The following is a 24053-nucleotide window of genomic DNA, read 5'->3' on the forward strand; positions in this document are numbered from 1 at the left end:
TCGAAACTCCGGCAACCGGCCCATCAAAAAGTCTAGTCGACGATCAGTGTCAGTCACAATTCGTTTAAGAGTTACCTCGGAAGCAATAGAGGTTCTTTCGCCTTCGCACTCTGACATCGAATGTCAACTCGCGCGTGTTTTTGTATCACCGGGTGTTTTATTTATTTTTTTTTTTTTTTTTTTTCACATCCATATGTTTCGATAACCGAAGTTAGCCGTCAAACTGTGCTTCGAAATCGTCACCGACACGGTGTCGAGATCGTTTTAATGAAACAGTGCTATGGTACAACGGTTATTACAGACTTGACAAGTGCCGGTGGAAAAATTTATGAAGTAAGGAAATAAAAAAATCGTATTATCGGAGTTCCTCGACATGCAAAACCAGGAGAACCAACTCGGCGGCCACATGTCGATGGCAAATTTATCGTCACCGCCGCAGCCGAAAATGCCTGCCTCGTCAAGTAAGTGATGAAATAGTAATGACATTTTTGTTGTTTAAAAAAATCGTCGACGATTTTTCACGCCGTTGAATTTTCATCCGTGACGCAAGAGTGGAAGTGTTTTGTTTGATATTTTGAGAAAACAAACGTCAGGGAATTTCGCTAATCCATCTGTTAAAGGACCGGTCTTTGAAGATGGTGTAAAATGTAGATAAAAAAGGTTCAGGACTGCAGGGTGCCGAACGGTAAACGATAAAAACGTGGGGAGGAAATTGCGTACGGGGTTGAAAAATTTTCTCCGTTTCCTTTTTTTTTTTTTTTTTTTTTTTCTACTTTAAACACGCAAAAAAAATCACTTAGCTGCTTACGAAGGTTTCACAGGATTTAAGCTTACGCTGCCCCCTGCTGTGGGTCTTGTCTTATGAACTGTGATGGACGGAGATAAAAGTGCGTTTAACACCCGTGTTTGCCGGACAGATTAAACGGACCTCTCGTTCATCCTTGTCTTAGAAGCAATACGTGGCATTGTAAATAGCTGACGATGAGGTGCGGGAAAATAGAAAAACTAGAAGCAAAGCCGACAAAGAGAGAGAGAGAGAGAGAGAGAGAGAGAGAGAGAGAGAGAGAGAGAGAGAGAGAGAGAGAGAGAGAGAGAGAGAGAGAGAGAGAGAGAGAGAGAGAGAGCGGGAGGGAGGTGAAAACCGTCGGACACTCGGTAACGTCAGTAGGATTATAATTGCCGGAGTGCCGGTACGTTCGGGAAGGTGAAATCGAGGGACTTTGTTGCCAAATAAAACGATACCCAAAAGTTATGACCCTCGTTAACGACAAACCGCAGTCGTAAAGTGCTCTTGTTCGTTTCACAAGAGCTCAAGCGTTGTACCACCGCGTCGTAGATCTTTAAAAAAATTCATCGCGATGATATTAATTTTGCTCCAATCATACCGCATGCGCAATGCCGGATGTTACTTCCGGTGATGAACTTCGTCCAATCGCAACGGCAGAAGAAGCATAAAGTGAAAAACTCTACCTTCGAATACGTGTTCGTAAAATTTATTCGCACGTGCGGTATAAACAATTTCTTTGATCCAAAACACGTGTCCCGTTGGATCATCTTCAATGAAAACTAATCAGACCGTGATACTGCAAATCTGGGGGGATGTTGGTAAGGGCGTAGGTTCCAGGTGAGGAAGGTCGATTAAGGTGAACCGGGAGGGGATCCTCCTCTCCCCCGGTAGGTCATTACTAGATCTCGTGTGAAATAAAGCCCATGTGGGGCATTTTAAACGGCATAATTCATTCGCATGAGAAAATAACGCCAGATGTTGAAAACAGTGCGGTATGGTCAGAATCACCGCTCAACACCCGCCAACAGGTTGACGCCTCGTTCGAAAAGTGGGCTTCCGGCGCCCTTCGTCTTGTCACGGTTCACGGCGCCCCACTTTTCCGATTTTTGGCTGCCATTCCACAAGTTTACCAAAAATAGTACAATTTTACTCTCGGTAATGCTCAACCCTTCGACAACGTACCGTGTCATTCTGACCGATACCTTTTTTTTTTTGAAAGAGTAATTCTTCAAGAATTTCTCTTTTCCTAGGTTTTTTTTTCCATTTATGACCAATATTTATACTTATAAACTACACCATCACCTTCCAAGACAGTGACGGTATGCCCCTGAATTTCTCAGATTGATCGGACACCTACATTTGAAATGGTAACACATCGAAAATGGGAGAGAGTTATTTTGTCCCACAGTGTTCTCCATGATCGAAAAAATAAGTGTGTTCGAGCCGTCCGACTTCTCGAATCATTTGCATAGCTAATTGTCCTGTTCAAATTTACTCGGATTCATATCTATTAGCCAGCAGCTACGGGTCTCATTAGTGCTGACGTTGACTATGGGTGTAAATGACATTGCTGGATGTTTTTTTCGATACCTTCTTTTTGTTTTTCTAATTTTCGATCGAGGCGGTAAGTAATAAAGCTAAAAAGGTAGCGACAATCCGAATCGTACATACGGTACAATTCCAGTTTACCGGTTGACAAAGCAAATGATCAGGTGTCGTTACAGCGAAGCATGGGAATTTCGTGACATGTGCTGCGAACTGGCCGGTTTGATGTAAACCAGACGAACTTGCACGCACGTGGTCTGTGTCATACGTACCACTCGCGCATCTGCGTGCGCCGATGATAGCGGATGGCATGGCTGTCCGCCCCCATTCCTCCCCCGAAATCATCATCCCCCTCTCGCTCGGGGTGCAGGAGGCTCGAAACCTCTGCGTGGGGTTGGCAGGGCAGATGTACCGAGCTTGTGTTTTGTTGTTTTAACTGATGGACTCATTACCTGGGGATTTAGAAAAATTAATGCAAAATATCCCCCGGCCGATACGCCCCGCGGGGTTGACAGAGTTGTTTTTCAAAATGCGTACCTTCCTACCTTCTCTATGTTTTTTTAAATTTTTGTTGTTCTTTATTTCATTCGGGAACGTGGTCGGTTATTGCGTAGGTAACGTTTCACGAGTCGGGTCAACAGTTTCAAAGTTCTGTTTGTCTGCCGATCTCCTTCTCTCCTCCTTATTACGCTTCGACGTTTTCAACTTTTTCTCACCCTCACCGTGACCTAAAAAATAACGTGAATATTGAAAAAAAAAAAGAAAAAAGCTGAAACACAGGGAGCAGTAATAATTGCGAGGGGGATACGCGATGCATAGTTGATACTGTCGAAGAGTTGGTGAAAGCAGCGGGAAGGTACAGAGAGACAGTATGTAACGTTTATCCGGGTGACGGGTGAAACTTTTATATCGTTTGCTACCGCAGGTTCACCCTCGCGTGATTCTCCTCAGGGTTAAATTCGCCCTTATCTCCTCCCCCTTTGCCAAGTTGGCGTCCATCCGGTTCGCCGTGGTCGCGTCCCTCGAAGCTCGTTCGCCCATTAATAAACGGCTGAAATATGCATGTAAGGGATGGCCGGTGCTCAGTGAGCGGTGAATTATTGACCGGTAATAAATTGTTACCTTTGGGTCAAGCGGTGTAACTTTCCTCACGCGATACGATTTCTCCAGCCACCTATGAGGGAGCGGGAAGCATCGGGAAGAAGCGGAAGGGTGCGAGGATTGTCGGGACTCAGCGAGGTCCGGTCCAAAGATTTGGGCACAATCTGTCACAGAATGAAGTATTTTGGTAGGAACCCGTTTACCGGAGGAAAACACCCCGCGTGAATGACGTCCCGATGAATGGATCAATTTGTCGCCAACTCGCAGCGCCTTAGCGTTCCGCTTCCAGCCTCAGTCAGCTCCGCATTATGCGCGAGCATATTGTAATAATTCGGGGCCCGTTCCACCCTCGCTCCATTCATCCCCGTCAGCGGGCGAATTCCCGTTCCACTCGCTGAATAGACGGACCGGACGTTGCCGCTGAATTCATTGAGCGCCGTTCAAGTGAGCAGCCGAAACACGACACTCCGTCCTGTATCGCGATCTCTTGATCAGTGCCCCATTATTCCGGGGTTTAAGGTGCAGGGCCCCGGACCTCTCTCGCTCGAAGGTTAAACGCTCGTTGACGGCGAGACGGATTTCCAAAGTTACGCCTCTCGCCCGCCCCCTGCAGTCCTACAAACTCATTGTCTTCGTCCCGCAGGCAGGATCCTCTACGACATTCCGTGCAAGGTATGCCGAGACCATTCCTCCGGGAAACATTACGGGATTTTCGCATGCGACGGATGTGCCGGATTCTTCAAACGCTCGATAAGACGGAACCGACAGTACGTGTGCAAGGCCAAGTCCGAGGGTGGCTGCATGGTCGACAAGACGCATCGGAACCAGTGCAGAGCTTGCAGACTGGCCAAGTGCATCCAGGCCGGTATGAACAAGGATGGTAAGCGGAGAAACCACGAGGCGACGACGTCGTCTCATCGAACACTCTTATCGAGACCTAATTTTATTCTCCTTTCCTCCGCCACAGCCGTCCAACACGAACGCGGACCCAGGAACTCGACCCTCAGACGGCAAATGGCTCTCTACTTCAAGGAGCCTGAGGCCATGATGTCGGGGACGTCGCAACCAACGCCGGCCGCCGCTCTGGACTTGGCGCTCCCCAAACCACCGGCCGAACCTCGCGTATCCATCGCTGGTCCATCGCCCCATCATCCAATGCCGCATCCGGTATTCTGCAACGGAATAACCATGCCCAAGGTGAGAGAAAACTTTACGACCGTTTCATTCAAATGGTATTCGATGTGTTTGTTTTACCGAGAGCAAGTTTAAGCCACTCGAAGTTAGATTTCTGTGAAACTGTTAAAACGACGACGTCATGGACGCGTGTGGAGGAATGAGAGAACGTGACTGGAACGCGAAATTCTTAATTAACATAAGTTCCAAGTGTTGAAAATTGACGAAAGTTGTAAAACAATCTTATTGGTCACATGCCCTTAGATCGACGTAAAATACTTACGAGTCCGTACCAGCCGATCACTTTTCTTACAACATTCAAAAACGACGATCCATGCTTGCGTGGAAAATACCAAACTCTTCCACCCTCTATCTTGGATCAAACCTCGTTTTCCAGCTCCCGTCGACCTTGGGCGCGTTGCCAACGATGCCGATGGTTTCTTCGATAACGGCGGAATCCGTCTGCGAGCAGGCGGCTCGTCTCCTCTTCCTGAACGTCCGTTGGGCCCGAAGCGTGGCGATCGGCACGGGCCTCTCGATGGAGGACCAGTTGACGCTGCTGGAGGCATCCTGGCGGGAGTTGTTCCTCCTGGCGGCGGCCCAAATGTTACCGGGCCTGGACCCGGGGCCGTTGCTTCCAAGCGGACCCCAGGGCCTCGGACTCTCGGTGGAAGTGAGCCGGTTCCGGGCGGCGCTGGCCGGTTTTCACTCGATGAATCTGGACCCCCACGAGTTCGCCTGCATCCGTGCTATCGTCCTCTTCAAGGCCGGCCTCGACGGCGAGTCCGTGCCGAACAGCAGCAGCAGCAGCGGATCCGCCTCGCCCGGAACCGTAAATCGGCTAAGAGACGCCTCCTGCGTAGCCAGACTTCGCGACGGTGCCCAACTCGCCCTTGGTCAGCGACTCAGCAGCGCGCCTCTCGGCGCCCTGAGGTTTGGTAAATTGTTGCTACTGCTGCCAGCCCTTAGATCAGTTTCGCCACACGCCATCGAGGAGCTATTCTTCAGGCGGACTATCGGTATTATACCGATTGAAAAAATCATCTGCGATATGTACAAAGCGGCTACCGTTTGAGCCGAACACGAGAGCTGAGCATCTTCCCTCGATGTTTAAGGAATTTTGTCGCGAAAAAGAGGAAAGAAAACTCATCGGAGTTGAGTTCTCGACTACTTTTTTTTTTTTATTTTACGTATCGGATGAATGAATTCGTGGAGCTGAGTTGAGTCGATTTTCAACAAGCTCGGGAGAATATTCACATCGAAATACGAACTGTCGATTTTCTTTCATTATTTCTGATCGGTTTTTTGATTTCGTTTCGTTATCATCGAGCAAAATTAGTGCTACTTTGACACAGTGGCACGATTTCGTGTGGATAAAAAGTTCACGAATAATTGATACGAAGCGTGAGAAATTGATCGTTGTAAATGAAATGTTCGTACGTGGATGTGAATCCGATATAACTGATTAACCGGATACAGCAGACGCTAGATACCCGTGTATATATATATATATATATATATATATATATAAGTATCTAGTCTAGGTATATATCTAGTAGATATATTATCCAAAACATCAGTGGAGCGAGGGTAGACGAAAATATTTATATCGCACGGGGTGATAATCGGAATAGCAAATCTCTGTGATGCAAACATATCACGTACAACGCGTATATAAATTATTGTAAATGCCTTGACCGTGTATAAACTATAGATATACAGCACTGAAGAGAAAAGAAAGAGAAGAATAATAAACACAAGAGGCAAACGCATGGTTACAATTGATTGATTGATATTTTTCTATTAAATTTTAATATGGGGAAACGCACAAGGTGCGCTGATTGCAATAATTCTGCTACCTTTAGTATTATATAGTTATAATAGTCGCTAGTTAGATTCGTAAGTTTATAAGTCAAGAGGATGATCGATGCATGTAAATTTGTAAATAGTCGCACACATACACGGACACATGTTAAAAAACATAGCTGTGAGTTAAAGTCACAAATATATCTACTATATTATAATAAACATATATATTGAATAGAGATAATAACTACTTTGTTCAAGAATCAAGACCTTACCTCTTTACCGTATACTAAAGGGAAAGAAACTAATCACGATAACGTAAGCCTAAGTTTATTAGAATCATATATATATAAAGTTTTCACTCAGTGGAAAAATTATGGCGCTTTTTGAGCTCGGGCTGCAGCGTCGATCTCGATAATCGATTGATATCGACACTGCGGTCGGGAAACGAAGCTTTAAACCCACACCTATCTATGTAAGCAGAACGTATTATGAATAAAATAAAGAAAAAAAAGAAAATCTACTTCAAGTTAACAACCTACATTGACGATTTTTTACCGCATCACTGTACCCCGAACTAACGATAACTTCCGCATTGTGTATCTCGAAGATACTTTTCACTCAGGTAAAATCGACCGCGAAACATATTGCAGATGAAGTGATTCGTGAGTGGCGTGCATCGGCTTGAAAGAGAGTGGTACAAATTTTTTTTCCTACAACTTTATTCCTCTTCTTTTCACTGCCCCAGTAGTCCCGAGATTTCGTTTGAGGCGAAGACGTGTCTTGGTAGCTACGTTCCAAGGGGCCGAGATTCGTTCTACCTGCGGAGGAGAACACAATGGTACTTATTTTACGGGGCATTTCATGGTGATTTGCGCGCAAATCGCCGCACAAAGCGTCTCGCAAGCCCCACACCATGTCCGTCAGTATATTTGAGGCATTTCTATTTTCCTCTTCTCCCTCTCTATTATAGGCCAATGCGTAATCACCGTCGTCAGGTTTTGTCCCGCCGCCGGATCCCCGTCTCGTACCCTCCGCCACGGTCAAAATAAATATATCCATCCTGCCCCGAAAGGACTTCTGCATCCCATCGACACGCCGCAGTTTGCTACTTCTCGTGTTTTCGTCAATACCGCATTGTACGAGATCGTCACCCTCGCTAAAATACCTCCGAGCGACTGTGTTATTTTTACCGATCATCCGCCAATTATTATTAACATATAGACCCGTTACACCCGACGAGATAAAAAATGCTGATAAAAAGCCACAACTGCACCCAGTTAAAATCAACGGTCAAAATTTGCGGACTTAGAAATACCTCGGCACATTTTTTCCTCTCCTTTTCGTCTCCGAAAAGTTTCAATGTACGAATTTATTCCCGAACAAGGACTTGCCGATCATGCGGGACGACGTTGGCCATTGTCGACCTCGAGTAACACTCGATCACACATGACTAGCGATAAAAACATATTGGCACTCGGTCACAGCGTGTCGCTGGTGTGTATACTCTTGGGAATAAACTCGTTACCAGGCTTTTCTTCTATGTATGGATATACACACGCCTTGTACCCTGGGGTGTACAGGCGTGAAAACGTGCTACAAATATATCGGTGAGTAGAAAATAGGGGATGATTTCTCGACGATGGCACTTGATCCACGGTGTTTTTATGCGATACACGTTGCATTGGACGAGAATTTTGCGGAAAGTTTCTTTGCTCCATGATTGTAAGGACGACGAGAAAAAAGAGAGGAAAAAAAGATATATATATATGCAGTAAACGTCGTGTCGGAAACATTAAAGGGAGAATTGTTATACAGCCGCTGGCAAAGACTTTGCGCCGCATCATGGGGTAAGATCTTTCAAACCGCCGGCAAGGTTTCGGGACTTGGTCAGCATTATCCGCGGACAAATTACTCAGGTAAACAGTCCGCCCAGAAGTAACACCGAGCGTTCAAAATCCGCACCAAACTGTAGGTTTCCACTTTCGTAATCCCAGCCGCAGCCCGAAAAAAAGTTTGAAAAACAAGGACCGAAGTTGCGACGGTTAAAGTCTGGAAAAGTTTCCACGTAAAACGAAATATGAGCTTCATCGCCGCCAGTGGTGATCCGAAATATATCCGAAAACCGTGAACGGGGCTGAATCCAGCCGACTCGTTGTGTTGGTTAATTATCGTCTCGATTAGATGAAACGAGGAGAAAAAAAAAAATAAAAACTAGAAGGGAACTGAAGTGACCGTATGCCGCGCGAGTCTTGTACCCTGGGCCTTAAAAGTCCCTCGATGGCTTCTGCTCCCAGCGATCTGCAAGGCAATGGTGTAGCCTTTCCGGACGAGTGAATGAAAATCTCTCTCTCTCGTTGGCCTCTGGGCCATTGTGATATTTTTCGCGTTGAATTGGTCCCCGGTTCGGAATTCCTCCGCTTAAGATAAAGGGAATTGTAACAAATGTCGGGCCCATTAAGTGGTCATCGAGTAGTTCCCACCAGGCGTACCGACGCCATTGCCGTTCCAGCTTCTCTGCACCTTGCCTGGTCCACCGACAAAACCCCGTCGAGCAACAGTAACAAAACACTATCGATGACGCCAAACAAAGCTCAGGATGTAATTGCACCTCTGTTAACAATGCTCTCTCGATTGTGCTACATCGATTCAATGCCCGCCGCTGCTGCAGCCTCGATTTTCGACGACGACGAGGACTCCACTTAAGATACGTTCGGGGCATTGACCGCATTGTTTTGAGGTAACAAAACAGAAAAAACGTACTCCATATGCGCCGCCGCGCATTGTAGTCAATTAGTGGTATCGACTGGTTGCCACTTATCGCCCTGATTTCGTGTTGTTCACGTATACACGCAGCACGAGTACATAATCAACCTTGTACTCATTGTATGCCTTGGACTTCTCGCCGTGAATAATTACCGCCACCCCTTCGCCCCTTCGATTTCGGGGGGGTACAAAAAATAACGGGGTGAAAAATCACCCCCGAATCTCACGAGGGTTGATAATTAATCGTAGGTCTACGCTTAGAGCAATACGATGTGCATTGCAAAATGATGGCCTTGGTACGTCGAAGGAAGTCGAACGTTGTTTGTAACAGGTTTTCTTAAGCTTAAATTCTTAACGCGGTAGCTGGAAATTCGTGACGCCGATTATCAGTCACTGTATCGGGAATCGAATTCCATTCCGCAAAATTCACATAGAGAATTTCAAGCACTCGCGGATTGAGTTCCATTAAGATGGTACAGGTATGATTCGACGCGTCGTTGCGTACATTATTTTTAAATACCGCGCGTTTCGAGGTACGCTTGAGTCATAAGAAAAAAGTGAAACATTTGTGAATAAGAGATTAAAACCGCCAAAGAAAGCATTTCAGAAGCGTGAATATTACGTTTCGTTTGAAAAATATCTCGAATATTTGTCACCGTGCTGCCGAAGAACGCAAACTCAGCAATTCGTTCTTCGTTCGTCTTTTTACAGTGGTTAAGCGGTAAAAGGATCAAGTACGAAAAAGAATCACGCTCTCGTAGGAAAATGTCTGGGAAAAAAAATGCTTTCCAATTGCAAGATCATTAAATCGAGTAGCACGTGTGAATCGCATCCGTTGACGAAAGAGTTCACGATCCTTTGCCGACCAGCAAAGTGCAAAAATTTGGTTTGGCGGAGCGGATTTCGTCGACAAACGTTACGTCCACCTTGTTCGAGCGAATTTCTGTGCAAGTATAAAATATTTTTAGTAGACCGGAAATTGAGTTATCCAAGTTGTAAACGGGGGTGGGCAACTCGGCGTGATTGCTTCTTAACCCCACGTTGTATTATTCGCACGTGAGGGGTTCCTCGCGTCAGGAATTTAATATACCTACCCACCCACCGACCGACACTCGTAATGTTCGGGGTGCGGTGCAGTCGAAATGAGCGAAGCGTCGAGACGGTTAAAGAACGGCAGAAAAATCGTCCGAGGTATATAAAACTCCGTCGAAACATTTCACCCCCCCTCCCTCATAACCGAGGGTGTCGTTTCTGCTCTCCCATTGTCGGAACTCCGGTGATGCACCCATTATGTCTGGCTTGATGGGAACAGATTATGTTGGTTCCTGTCACCGAGGGGCTCATCACCGTCGTGACACTGAAGCTTGGGGGATGAATGGATCGCTTATCCTGCATTCGGACATGCTTATTATTCGTATAAATTACCCGCGGAAGCTGGCCAACGGTTTGGCTCGATTTTACATTCACTTAGGCATTGATGGTTCGAGACGAAACGTTACCGATGAATTAAATTTCTTACCGTGAGTTTTTTTTTTTTTTCCAAGGCATGGTATCCGGCAATCCAGGATCAGAAATACGGTTCGTTTCACCTGACGCAGGTTGGCCTGCATAGATTAGCGAGCTTCTTTGTGCCCGAAGGAAAAACTCGAGCAAGAACCACGCCAATTACCTATTCCGGACTTGAGATTTCGTTTTTCACTCGTTCTTGTTCCACCGGGTCTTCTCTCTCGCCCGAGGATTAGCCAGCAGGAATTTTTCTGGGACAGGCGGCGGCAAGGACTAATGCGTCTCCGGGTCCGGTGGTTTTCTCTGCATACCTACCGAGACTCGGGATCATTGATCATTGAGGTGTGAAAATAATATGTCTCACAATAAACCTGACTTTAACTGTCCTAATTGAGAGCCTCGTTTGCATACCTGCGGCGTGCTTCAAAGACCGGGTGAGCTTCGGCTGTTACACGAAGATTGAAGTTACTTCGAGCCCTCGTTGGCGAACGCTGCAATCGTCCTAAACAAGGTTCGGATCCGACCTCGTTCCCCGATGGCAAAACAAAAAAGAAAAACGGTAAGAGGAAGAAAAAAAAAAAAGAAACACAGAAGTGCTGCAAAGAGAGAAATCAGGCGTACCTCAATGATGTAGGCAGAAACGCTTAAGGCGGGAGGATGGCTCGGCATGGTGAGGCTTTGTAGATGAGACTTCGACCCTCGGGGGCCACACGTGATCCCATTGTTGACGGTAAAGCAGACTAGAGAAAAATCCAGCATGGCCGTCAGTAAGGGCCGGCCAATCACTGCTCTTTGGATGACAGCTGCTCATCGTTTTCCTGTACCTACATGTACACGATCAGCGCGCATTCACCCCACTTTTACCCAGGCTGCGGCTTGGCCCCTAGCTTTCTGATTTTTGCCTTACGGAGTCAGCCATTGTCGAAGACTGGTTTCTTGGACGCGGAGGCACGCACCTCAAATCGAACGGGATGCTGCTTCAACGATGCACCTGGAACCAATGCCGCGAAACGTTGAGAGAACAGGGAATAAACCAAGTTCTGAGCACAGTTTTCCGAGATTAGTTCCTCGATTTCGCCACTTGAGCTTATGCAACGACGGGCGTACTAATCCGTGCATATTGCTCGGCACACGGTTTCTTGTTATTGAAACAAATCCCGTCATGTTATCATTAATGCACTGGAAAGCGGGTCGCGTTCGAGGGGACGGAAGAGGATCACCGATATCTCAACTGCAGGGGTTGACGGGCGTCGCGACGCCGCCGCCGCCGCCGCCACCGCCGAAGCCACCGTCCCAGCTTGCCGCGTGCTCTAACCCCCCTCATGGGATTAGGCGCAATTATTGTAATCACACTACAGACCGCAGAGCAGTTCACACGGTTCTGACTAGGTGTTCCAGAATCCGTCTCCAAAAACCGCGGGTTGACAAAAACTTTACAGAGCTCATTGGCGTGTCTTCGGTAATTGAATAAAGAAAAGTACGATCAATGGATAAAGGCGAAAGACAGAGGAACAAACGAAAACACCAGATTCCCATGTTTTTTTTTTCCAATTCTTTTAGATCCATGAAGGATAAGTGAAACGGTTAATCACGCATATAGTTCCTCGCTTACGGTACAAGAATCCCGTATACGGCAGCACTTATTTATTTATGGCTATAGGTATCGAGGACGCAGCTTGGCTTGTAACTCCCATAATTATGTTAGCAATGTGACGAATGACAAAGAGATCGCTCTCCGCATCGAGAAGGACGTTCGGCAAACCCGCGAGGTTTGAGATGACATGGCAGGCTGGTGCCCCAGCTGCCGGTAATCCTCCCTTTGTAATCTGCCTCCATGAACCACGAGCATTGGCGCGGGCTCGCCGATATTTAGACGAAAAGAAAAGAAAAAAAGAAAAACTGTCAGATCTGACAAATTCTCGATAAACGTTCATTGCCCGAGTTTTGATTACGAACGAATCGCGTTTATCTTCCTTCGGATCAAAAATATATTACATATGAATCCCTCCTTAAAACGGCACTCGGAAGATCGTTAAAAGCCTCTCCACTTGCGATTTTTCGAAATGTATCTCACCGGATTTCGTTCGGGGTTTTGGGCACGTGCCCCGGGTCGGCGCCGTTGGGTAAGAGCGGTTGATGTCACGCTGTTGGGTACCCCGGTTAATAGAGTCCACGACTTTAATGGACTCGCTAATCCGGCTGCTGTTTGGGAGCAGGGCAGAGGCGGCCCGAGGACCCGGTGGCAGGGTTTCGGTGGCTGCCACATCGGCGAATGCCACCGCGGAGATACGCCCCTTGTGCGAGCCCAGCGGTGCGATGATACCTTGATTCCGGGAGTGACAAATCGACCCCCCTCGGGTGGCTGGAAACCAAGGTGAAGTGGGAAGGGCGAGCGAGACGGGGGATGCGGGGGTGGGGGTAAAAACTAGAAAGGTCTATTCATAGAGCGACCGGAATGTCGGATTTTCATACAGGCGAAAATCGTGTTCGCAAAAATTTAAAAACGTGGATTGTGCAAGTACGGTAAATTGTAAATATGGAAAGTTGAAATACAGAATGACAAAATATCGAAAGGTCAAACATAGAACGGCAAAATCGAGAATTTTTAGGAGAGGAATTCTGATGATTCTACAGTTTTACATTCTGTATTCTGACTTTTCTATTCTTTCGCTTCTCCATACTTTTACTAGCCAAAATTTTTAAATTCTATAAATTAAGTTTTCGCTTTTTTAAAAATTTCATACCGAAGCCCTTCAAGTTTTTGATATTTATACATTTTCATCCCCACCAGGTTGCGGATTTGCCAACTGCAGGGTGAAACTCGGAGTTTTTTTACCCCACGAAAGGAATCCCGCGTAGAATTCGCTCAAAAGTGCTGCTGGAGAATTAATATAATCTAATAATTTCTCCGGGGGTTGAAAGAGTTTCTCCGCTCCAGGCTGCGCGGAGAGATAGCATGAAAATTCTTTGTCACCGGAGAGTGATAACCCCCCGGTGTGCCGGGCGAGGTATATCTATTAATTCTGATCTCTCCATTAGCGCGAGAACCCGGATTCGATGGTATCGCAGCCCTCGCAAAGTTTGACAAACATTTGTCTCCCCGCCACTTTCGAGGCAATCGCTTGAGCCGCCGGGTGACACAGATTTATCGAAGATCCCGCGACGCGACGAGAGAGGCTCGATATACAAACGGAATAAATTTCTCCACCCCCTGCGGAACTCGGCCGATGTATTGTCAGAGAATTTTTTTCATTTATTTTACTCTTGTTCGTTCCCTGGGCGCTGAAGAACGCAAACACTTATATACTGAAATTATTGTTCAAGTTCCTAGTACAAGCGACGCTGATCGGGGTAAAACAAGCCGCCGGGTGGCTGCTGCTGCTGCTGCTGCTGGTGGTTCCTAACCACCGAGTTCTGCGGCTGACCCTGCTGATACGGATGGGGGTTGAATTGGGCCTGCGGATTTACTCCAGGATTGTACGCCGCCTGAGGCTGGGCCTGATACTGCTGGTGACTGGGTTGCGATGCTCCGTATTGAACCTGAGGGTTGTACTGGGGTCGGTTTTGGCTCGGGGCCTTAGCCAATTGGGGCGGCGGCTGGGCCGGGATGTGGGTTATCGGTTCCCGAGCCTGTTGGAACTGCAGAATCTGCTTGATGTCCGCTGGAACTTGGGAATAAGGTCTGTAGTTTATGTGCTCAACTTGCGGCTGGGCAACGGTCACCGGATTTGAAGCTCTGGCTCCGCGGACGCGTCCTGGAACGAGAAATGTTGAGTCTAAGAAACGGTTTTGGACCAATTGTTCGACAATGGCAGCTCACCGTAAACGTTGATGGCTTCAGAGGCGACGAGACTTCCGGAAAGGGCCGTCAACGCCATCAGAAGAACCTGCAAATTTGAATGCTTGTCAGTATCTGCTCCGCTATGATCCGTAACGGCAGGTAGACATTTTTTCCTGTGACTTCGCAGGGGTTATATTTCGTATTCCATACGCGGATGCATGTTGTTGCATAAAATACGCACGCACAGCGAGAAAAACGACTGCGTTGGACGGAGCGGAGCGATTGCATTAGAAAGTAATGCAGCCGGGAAATGATTGGCTGCACTATCGTATACGGATACCTACTTGACTGTAGGGCGTGGCAAAGGTCACCGAAGATGTTTCTCATCGTTCTTGTCAATGAAGACGAATGCGTGGTTTTTTTTTTCAACATCAAATAGAAAATCTCGGGAAAGGAAATCGGTATAGACTCTGTGTACGAAATTTTCTTAACATCGATACGTGTATGTGAAAAATAAAGAATCCATTTATCTGAGAAACTGCTTTGCAATTCATTGATACTGTCATAACTGCTGGTTAATAAGCGTTCGAATACCGTTCGAGAAATCGTTTATGATTGATTTGAATTTGAAAAAAATATATGGACCAGATTTTGCGAATTTTTTTCTTCTTCAAAAATGGTATCGTGACAAAACTGATTACACTTTTCTTTCGATTTCACGTATAATAATCGTTAATAGGAGGGCAGATAATACTCACTGGGTACTTCATCTTGCGAAACGGGACGCGTTAAACTGAACCTGACGAACTGACGGTCGCCGAAGAAACTGGGCCTTATGTTGCTCCGCGTTTCTATAATACGGGCGAGCCTCGAGTACAGGGTAAAATGTGAATGACCACCTCCGTGAGGCGAAGGCGTCACGGTTAGCTGGCGACGAATATTTATACATACTTTATTAGATCCCGGCTTCGAGTCGACGTGTCCTGCTGCATGCACGTAAGTCTCTTTACCTGGCGCCGTGTAACCGGGACGCGGAAAGCTGCGCGACGTGTTTAATAAGAGGAGATTTCATATCGCAGTTCCTGTATTCAGGCCTTATAATTTATCAATCTGGATCATTGACTGCTCGGAAACGTATTTCAAAGTTTTTCGTTTTTCTTTCACATTGCTTTAATCAAACCGGAGCTTACCGTTACCTTTTTTTTCCAACAGATATCGGAAACTAGAGAGCTGAATCGTTCCTTTTCGTTGTTTTATACGGAAGGAGTAAGGTAAAATTTTTGTCCTATTAGTTACTAGTTGTGATATGAAATCTCTCGATTAATGAGTAGCTACGTATATAATTTTATTCAAAGCACTTATCATCGGAACAACCAGTTATACGAGGATGATTTTTTTATTTCTCGTTTGTTTTTTTTTGCAAGGAACATGTCAGATTGTAGACATGCGTGTGACTGCTTTCGTAACCCAGAAACTTGGAACACGATATAGGTAGACATATATCGATTTCTTTTATTTATATCTGGCATAATTATTACATAAGATTTAAATGTCACGCTAGACTTCCGGTCAGATAAGTAGGTTTCATATTGTAAATATGACTTTCATTATTGATCCATTTTTTCCTGTACAACATCTGAGACAAGTCAATAATGCTGTATATTTTTAGACTAGATTTTAAATTTTCTTGTAAAATTTTACCAGTCGTTATAGATGATGGATTAATTTTCACTCATTTATTATAACCTAATTTTGTGAAAAAATATTTATTCATTTTCACAGTAAATCAATAAATGATGTAAAAGAGGTGTGTACAAAATTCAGTCACATGCATATTCTTTTCAGGATTTAATCTCCCCACGGTTGAAGAATTATTAAAGCTACAACACTCATATCGTAAATTTAACCAGTAAAGAATTACACAGTTACTCTTAAATCAAACGTACGCGAAACGCGACGAGAACTCGAGCCCAGTTTTCGGTAATTAATTAAGTCTACGTCTACAATAGGATTCAAAATCGAATACTGATCGGACGATCTATCCGATGTAATGATTATTCGGAGAAAGAAGGAATTAACACAAAATCCTCGCACAAGGAACGCGTTACGTATACGACAAAAAAAAACAACATAAAAATTAAAAAAAAAAAAAAAAAAAAAAACTACGCTATATAATTTAAGTGGAAGTGAAAAAAACAAAACTGCATTGGAAAATTTTATTGTCTTTCAGTAACGGGCTTAATGTTCCCTTGAGTTTGGGCCTGGTAATTAGGCATCGGTAGTGAGACCGGTTGAGGGACGTAGGGCTTATCCGGATGGTAGATTATCTGATTAGCTATAATATTATAAGGAGTCTCGGCCTGGAATTTGAGTATCTGTTGGATACCAGGAGGCAGGTTTGCAGAGTATTGGGGCAAGGCTTCAGGAACTGGGTGTGGAATTCGTTTATACTGCTGTTGATTTTCTCCCTGAAGATGTTGCTGAGCCTCGCGTTTACCCCGCTGATGACTCTGAGCCCCGTTCTGAGGAGCGTGCTGAACGTTTTCCAAATTGTATCTATAAGATCCGAAAGCTTAATTAAGATCATCGAACAAGCAAACGAGCTCGCGTCGTTGATTGATCGACTACCTGAACTGTTCCGGAATCGCGTTAACGTATGGAATTTGCGATTGGAATTGAAGCAGCTGTTTTATCTGGGGAGGAACATTCGTCGAGTACTGAGGCTGCGACTCTGGAGCCGGCTGAGATATCCTTCTGTACTGTTGTTGCGGTTTTTGTTGGTGCTGAGCCTGACGTTTGCCTCGGTGATGAGCACCTTGTTGCGGATTCTGGGCAGGAACATTCTCCAGGTTGTACCTGGAACGTCGAGAAATTTGGACGTGTCCTCTGCTATGAACCGTAACAATAGACGCACCTGAATTGTTCCGGAATGGCATTCATGTACGGGATTTGTGATTGGAATCTAAGGAGTTGCTGTATCTGCGAAGGAACATTTGTCGAGTAGTGTGGCTGGGGCTCAAGAGCAGGCTGAGGAATTCTTCTGTACTGTTGCTGCGGCTGTTGCTGTTGATTCTGATGTTGTTGATGATGAGTCTGGCGTTTTGATCGCGCGTGGCCAATTCGCGGCGCGTTTTGGAGCGGAACTTCGGTTTTGAAGGGTTGAACGGGGGCTGGAGGAGTGTCCAAGTTGTACCTTGATGTCCAGAAGCCGTGTTAAAATACTTCGACGTGTTACCAAGAGTTGATGTTTGAGAAGAAGAAACCAGCTACAGCCAGAAATTATCCTCACACTTCGCTTCAACTTACCTGAACTGTTCAGGAATCGCATTCTGATATGGGATCTGCGACTGAAAGTTGAGTAACTGCTGTATCTGAGATGGAACATTGGTTGAGTACTGAGGTGTGGCTTCGGGAGATGGCTGAGGTATTCTTCTGTGCTGCTGCTGTTGGCCCTGATGCTTCTGGGCCTGACGCTTGGGCCTCTGGTGTCCACGTGGGTTCGGTCGATATCGAGAAGGCGTCGGATCCTCCTGCGGTTGTTCCGGAGCTGAAGTCTGAGGCTGAGCGTAAGCGATAGCGTCGTACCTGTACGAATTGAATTGGCGTTGGATACAGAGAGAGAGAAAAAGAAACGGAGAGAACAGAGAAACAGACCCTTGTCAAAGGGTAATGACGCCGATACGAGAGTAGGTACCTCAAGTGTTCCGGAATGGCGTTGAGGTAGGGAATTTGCGACTGGAATTGAAGCAGCTGCTTTATTTGGGCCGGTGCGTTGTCGAAGGGTCTGTAGCTGATCGGTTGTTGAACCGAAACTCGCTGTTCACCCTGATGAGTGGGCTGAGGTGCCGGTTGGGGTGCCGGACGAGGCGCTGGTCGCGTCGCGTACTGAGTTTCCGCCTGGCTTTGAGTGTACCGTACAGGCTCAGGTTGGGGCCGCTGCTGTTGAAGTTGTGGCGAGAGTTGACCGTGCGCGTACGATTTCCAATTGAGCTTAAAGCCTGGAAGGGTTATCCTTCTTCTAATTGTCTGTCTCACTGTAGGAATGTTCCGAATGAAAAGACTCGTTAACTCGCACTTACCGTTTGGATCGTTGTACTGAAGCGACCGCTGGCTTCCTGGATTCGCATCGTACTGTCCTAACTGGATCGAGGACTGCTCATTACCACTGGATGGTTCCTGAACCTGGTAGTTGGCTTGTCCGTCTGTGGCTCCCTGTATTTGAAAGTTGGCGTTTCCGTCCGTGGCTCCCTGTATTTGAAAATCGGCGTTTCCGTCAGAAGCCCCTTGGATATGGAAGTTCGAATTGCCGTCCGAAGCACCTTGGATCCTGAAGTCGGCATTACTGTCTGTGGCACCCTGAATCTGGAAGTCGGAATTTCCATCCGACGCACCTTGGATCTGAAAGTTGCTGTTCCCGTCAGTGGCACCTTGGATAGAAAAGTCGCCGGTACCCAAGGAGGCTGAAAACGTGGTATAGGACGATTAGCGTAATGATCAAAGAAGAAACTTGAGGAACTTCTACTTGTAGTTAGACAGAGACTGAGTTGAAACTACAGTCGTCGACTCCTTCCTAATTCCATTTCCAATTCCTCTCTATTCACACTCACCACTTTGGTCGCTGTACTCGATCCCTTTCTCCTCGCTGTATCTGAGACTTTGAGCTGCACGGTTCCCGTCACTCGGGCCCTGGATGGAGAATTGGGCCAGGCATAAAGGAAGGGTAGATAAAATCAATACCTGAAAGAAAAAAAACTACGATCAAATAGGAACGAACGAGTTCATTTCTTCGCTCCGATGGTCGGTTGACATGAATTAATTATCAAAGGCAGATTGTTTTATCTAGCGTATCTACACACACCATTGGTAAAAGAACAAGTCGTTAGACTTCGAAGCGAAAGGTAAGTGGGCTATATACACATGTCTGCAGGATTGTGGATACCTGGATTTGCAGGCACGATAGTCGTGCAAGACAGATACGAGCAGGTGTACGTACGGATTATACACAGTCAACTACGTTCGAATAGAAAGTGATATAACCGCCTGTGCAGCCGCTTACTTTGCTGCAACGTTTCCTCGTTCCAGTTTTGAGCGAAATATGGCTCGCTACACCAGAAGCTGTGCTGCTGAACAAGACCAGATAAGCCTGACAAAGAATTTAATTTGTTCTTGATGCGTGGGAAACCAAAAAGTACTTTTCACGAGTGTATCAAGGCCTTTGACGCTACGGGGTGGTAAATAATATCCACTACACAGATAAGATACTCGATCTTGGGTCGAATGGCTCTTCCCCGTAGAACCCTAAGTCCTGACCATTAGAAGGCTGATTTTAAACCCTTCTACAGTGTCGAAAACAACATTCTTTTGTTCTCTAGTAAGGACTTCAACCCGACTTTCAACACTGTTTCACGTTACAAGACATCAAGATTATCAATTCTGATTATCGTTACCTGGGGGTTTTTACACGGAGATTCTTCGACATCCGATAACAATGCGAACTAAACCCGGTTCCCCGCACCTCGAGATGTTGCACAATCACTATGCGTGCGTGATTGCAAGTGAGTGGCAAAGTACTTACGTGCAATGGAGCCATGTCGAGAGACCCGCGTCGACGGAGTCGAGGGTGGAGTTGATCTGAGAAGGCCGCGCGATACCCTCAGCTAATTTATAGCCGAGGGTTGCCTCGAGCCACCTCCAGGCTCTGGTTCTACCGTGGTCCGGTGGCTCGGAACTTTTAAATTCAGCCTTCTTGCTCCCTCCAGGATCTTGACTGGCAAGGGGGCGCCAGCAGGCGCAGAAGAACCATTTCACTCCCCACCTCGAGTGGTCATCCCAGCCTTTCGAATCCTCGCGACTATTGTATCGTACACAAATCAGCCACAAGTAGATATAAATAGACCAGGAAGTCTCACACCGTCAAAAACGAGTGAAACCATGGTGTGAGAAACCGCACAACTTACGATAGATAGCAGCTTTTTGATATCTACCTCTCGTCTTGTACTTTGCAAATTAATTATATGTATGATCAAATTGTATCTGGCTGTTTTAAAATTTCAGATAAATTCTTCCTTAAAAATTTAGACGTATAATGAGGTTTTTTTCAGACTACGCACCGTGACTTTGGTTCTGATCCGATAGCTGGATTCCCATGAACCATAATCATGCTACTTTGGCGAACGGTGTTTTTATCCGTTCGTCATTTTCGCCCCACCAACATTCGCGCAACCCGTTAAACTTGGGCGATGGATTGAGAACCTGTTTCACAACTAACTGCGAGAAGTTTGCTTCATCGCTTATACTTTCCGGGCTGTGCGGCTGCAGGGTTACGTTTCCGTGCGTAAGAACGTTGCGCCTTAACCTCGTGCAGTATGCATGTATATGGAGTATCAGGAAATTGACGAGTTACCTGAACGAAACCACTTTCCTCATCCGGAGAAATGTACGCTTATATACTCGAATCCCGGTGAAATCCAAAGCGATCTGCGTTAGATAAACGGCCCGCGTAGGATTGCGTGTCTCGCATCACGACAAACGCGTAACGATTTAATTTATGGTTACGAGTTAGCCTGGGCAGTTTTTGTCGGCCAAGAAATTGAATAGAAACAAATTAATTGACGTGTGTACTTCTTCGACATAAAAACTGGCTTTCATATCACAAAATACCTGAATATACTTTATTTTGACAATTTCTTCGAACTTTAAACTATCTTTACTTATTATAGGAGAAATTGAATATCAGTTGAGGCACTGCAGTTAATCATTTGTGCGATTGTTATTCATTTTCAAATTTAATCATTATTTTATTCATAAATAATTCCGATTCCACACGTACCGAACGATGAGAGCTTGATAATTGGGAGGAAAAAATTCTAATAATAACGAATAAAATTGAAAAAAAAAAAAATACTGCACCTCAAATAACTTTTCTACTTTACGGCAGCACCTAATACGAAGATTTGCGACCAGATTCTTCAGAGACAGGCTTAACCTGATCCTCCTTGCCATTTCCTCGGTACGCGTAATAAACTCTGCTGCGATACTTGTACGGGCCACTTTGGTCATCGGGCAAAGGTTCGGGCACGAAGGGGATTTCGGGTTTATAAATTATGTGATTAGCAATAACGTTGTACGGTATCTGAGCCTGGTACTTCAACAGCTGTTGAATTTCCGCGGGAACGCTCTTGTCGAAGCCGAAGGACCGATGCGCAGCGGACGTTCCCGTTTCCGGGATATTTTCACTTTGCTGGTTACGAATTTCCGGCCTGACGATCTCCGACTGGTAATCAACTTCCTGTCTCTCCGGAGGAGCCGTTTCCAACGGGACCGGAAGCCGGTGGAAGAAGGCCTCGTGATCGACGTAGGGCGCCTGGGCTTCGTAGGACTCCATGAGGAGCTGCTTCAGCGGGTTTGGAACCTGCGAGAAAGGCTTGTACCGCACAGGCTGCTCCTGTTCCTGCTCCAGAAGCTCGGCTCGAACTGTGGCTGGATTTCCGAGCCTCCGCTCCTCTTTCGCCGTCGCTTTTCCTCCGTCCCTTCGTTCGTAGTGACGCTGAAGTTGGGACTTGAACTGGGCGTAAGGAGCGTACAGCTTCCAGTCGACTTTGATCCCTGAAACGTTACATCACCACGCAATAGGTGTGAAAGAAGTAGAAAATAAAAGCATTCGGTGGAACAGGATTTTAAAAAGATTTATCCACAAACCGTTGTCATCGCTGTACTTAATGTGTCCTGGACTTAACGGCGCCTCCGCCAGCGCATTGGAAACCAGAACCAGGAAGAGTAGCTGTAATAAACAACGAAAATTCACAGTCACTTTGTGAAATTAAGATACTGCTCAGCAGCGATCAATCAGACTCACCCGAAACATGTTGAGCCTATCGCAAGACCGGGGAAACTTGGCGAAGAACGAGAGTTGAGGAGTTCTTTATAGGCGGAGACCGGGGATCTGGGTACAGACGAGTTGTGACGGACTTAAAAGTACAAGTCGGTGGTTGTGGCTTCGGACTCGACGAACCAGCACCACCGTGAGCAATACGTCAACTCCGAGATCGCCGAGAAAAGGCAAGTCTTTCTTTCCTTCTTTCCAGCATAATGTCAAGTCATGAACGTAACAACGTTATAAAATACTGGGCAGGAAATGGGGGCACCGGATTCCAGTCCCGCGGCATGCGCATTTGATTACCTAGCCAATTAACCCGCGAGTCAACAGCAATCGTTAAGTCTCAAGTATATTTTGTCAATGAGAATTGATACAGCTTTTGCCATTTTTATTCACCTTATTACCTACTTAACGTTTTACTAACAATGGATTATACGTGATATTTTCCTTCAATAATTAGCGTCGGGAGACAAACACCACGCAAATTATCTGTATTGCGAAGTATCGTTATTACGATAACTGAGCTTCAATTTTATGTATGTATAATAGTACGTCTCAGGTAAAGTGCGCATCGTAAATTCTATTACACATCGAATCGTTCGAAACTGGATGGATTATTTGTGGCGCGGTACGTACGCCATTTCTGTACACCATTTATCGAGGGAAAGCGAAGCAGTTCAATTTTTACTTTACCTTATCTAGACACTCTCGCATAATAATAAACAAGCAGGCGTTGCACCAATTTTCCACCGCTTATTACCGGCTCAATGAACGCTCAATGATCGGATAGTTTTCTTTCAAATTCGGAACTCTAGTCTCAAGACTCGTCATTGTTTCGGTGATAAATTCACCTATCAGATAAAGGCTGAAAAATATCTCCTCGACTTCGATTGGCAATTAATTTTTTCCTTGCTCGATGTCACGAATTCAAAACTCCCGCGTCGCTTTCGGTAACGCGTCGACACGTGATTCACCTTTTTACGACCTTCTTGCGGTAAGGGGATTTGTCATTTCAGTTAGCGACTGAAGATAATGCCGATCTTACCGTCGATGCGAACTCAGTCAACGAGGCAGGTTCCTTTGTTAAAGACAATCGTTAAAAAACAATTTATAGATGGTTTCAGGGCACGCAGTTTATGAGTATACGTAAGTATACTTGGGAAAAGTTGTATACAAAACATCTAATATTTGCATTAAATGGACTGGTGTAATCGCGAAGTTTATCAGATCACTATAAAGCTAAGTTATTTTATAGATATGGAATTTATATAATAACGCAGGTCAAAAGTATATTCAGTTAATTTTTGGGGTCACAAATTTTTTGGGGGCCAGAAATATTCTCTCCCCAGTAGCAAAAATATTTCCGTAATCCTTAGTTCCAGCATTCGCAAAAATCTCCAGCTGAAAATTGGCAACAAATACACCGTATCTCATGGTCAACAGATTTTTTTCAGCAAACCATATATTATGTATACTGTAAAAAATTCGGCACTTTCAAGGTCCAAGATAATGAAATAAAACTAGAAAAAAAAAAATTATAAAAATCGGGTTTGCGGTCAGGCTAGTTTTTTATTTTATTACTTATTCAAACCGGGAATTAATCAAACTATCTCTTTTTTTTGCATTGCAACGCGTAGCTGCTGCGCGACGACTGATAATGCGACGAGTGTGTGTTGGCCGAGTAAAACGCTCTTGATATCAATGCCATTTAA

General features: G+C 45.6%; 4 protein-coding genes across 5 annotated transcripts; 1 reads left to right on the forward strand and 3 right to left on the reverse strand.

Moving 5' to 3' along the window:
• Nucleotides 1-373: 373 nt before the first annotated feature.
• LOC124305031 (nuclear receptor subfamily 2 group E member 1) lies at nt 374-6082 on the forward strand. The gene is made up of 4 exons (XM_046764405.1): nt 374-461; nt 4077-4313; nt 4401-4630; nt 5004-6082. Exons 1-4 carry the CDS (start codon nt 374-376, stop codon nt 5679-5681), a joined length of 1233 nt encoding a protein of 410 aa, XP_046620361.1. The 3' UTR covers nt 5682-6082.
• LOC124305638 (uncharacterized) lies at nt 2991-23775 on the reverse strand. Of its 2 annotated transcripts, XM_046766531.1 has the most exons (4): nt 22321-23775; nt 22164-22245; nt 21375-22070; nt 2991-3002 (listed from the first exon to the last, which is right to left on the reverse strand). In XM_046766531.1, the coding sequence occupies exons 1-3, from the start codon at nt 22327-22329 to the stop codon at nt 21406-21408; spliced, it is 756 nt and encodes a 251-aa protein (XP_046622487.1). In that variant the 5' UTR covers nt 22330-23775; the 3' UTR covers nt 2991-3002; nt 21375-21405. The 2 variants fall into 2 exon arrangements, with proteins under 2 accessions (XP_046622487.1, XP_046621619.1); XM_046765663.1 differs by lacking the exon at nt 2991-3002 and having other exon boundaries at nt 21070-22070.
• Nucleotides 13915-15346, reverse strand: LOC124306591 (cAMP-dependent protein kinase catalytic subunit-like). The gene is made up of 3 exons (XM_046767799.1): nt 15224-15346; nt 14505-14571; nt 13915-14439 (listed from the first exon to the last, which is right to left on the reverse strand). Exons 1-3 carry the CDS (start codon nt 15233-15235, stop codon nt 14012-14014), a joined length of 507 nt encoding a protein of 168 aa, XP_046623755.1. The 5' UTR covers nt 15236-15346; the 3' UTR covers nt 13915-14011.
• On the reverse strand, nt 16668-20935 carry LOC124303437 (putative mediator of RNA polymerase II transcription subunit 12). Its single transcript, XM_046761064.1, has 9 exons — nt 20576-20935; nt 20041-20316; nt 19073-19202; nt 18545-18925; nt 18160-18463; nt 17772-18050; nt 17380-17658; nt 17094-17321; nt 16668-17021 (listed from the first exon to the last, which is right to left on the reverse strand). The coding sequence occupies exons 2-9, from the start codon at nt 20053-20055 to the stop codon at nt 16682-16684; spliced, it is 1956 nt and encodes a 651-aa protein (XP_046617020.1). The 5' UTR covers nt 20056-20316; nt 20576-20935; the 3' UTR covers nt 16668-16681.
• Nucleotides 23776-24053: the final 278 nt, after the last annotated feature.

Source organism: Neodiprion virginianus, chromosome 1 (assembly GCF_021901495.1).
Source record: "Neodiprion virginianus isolate iyNeoVirg1 chromosome 1, iyNeoVirg1.1, whole genome shotgun sequence".
Lineage (NCBI taxonomy): Eukaryota > Metazoa > Arthropoda > Insecta > Hymenoptera > Diprionidae > Neodiprion > Neodiprion virginianus.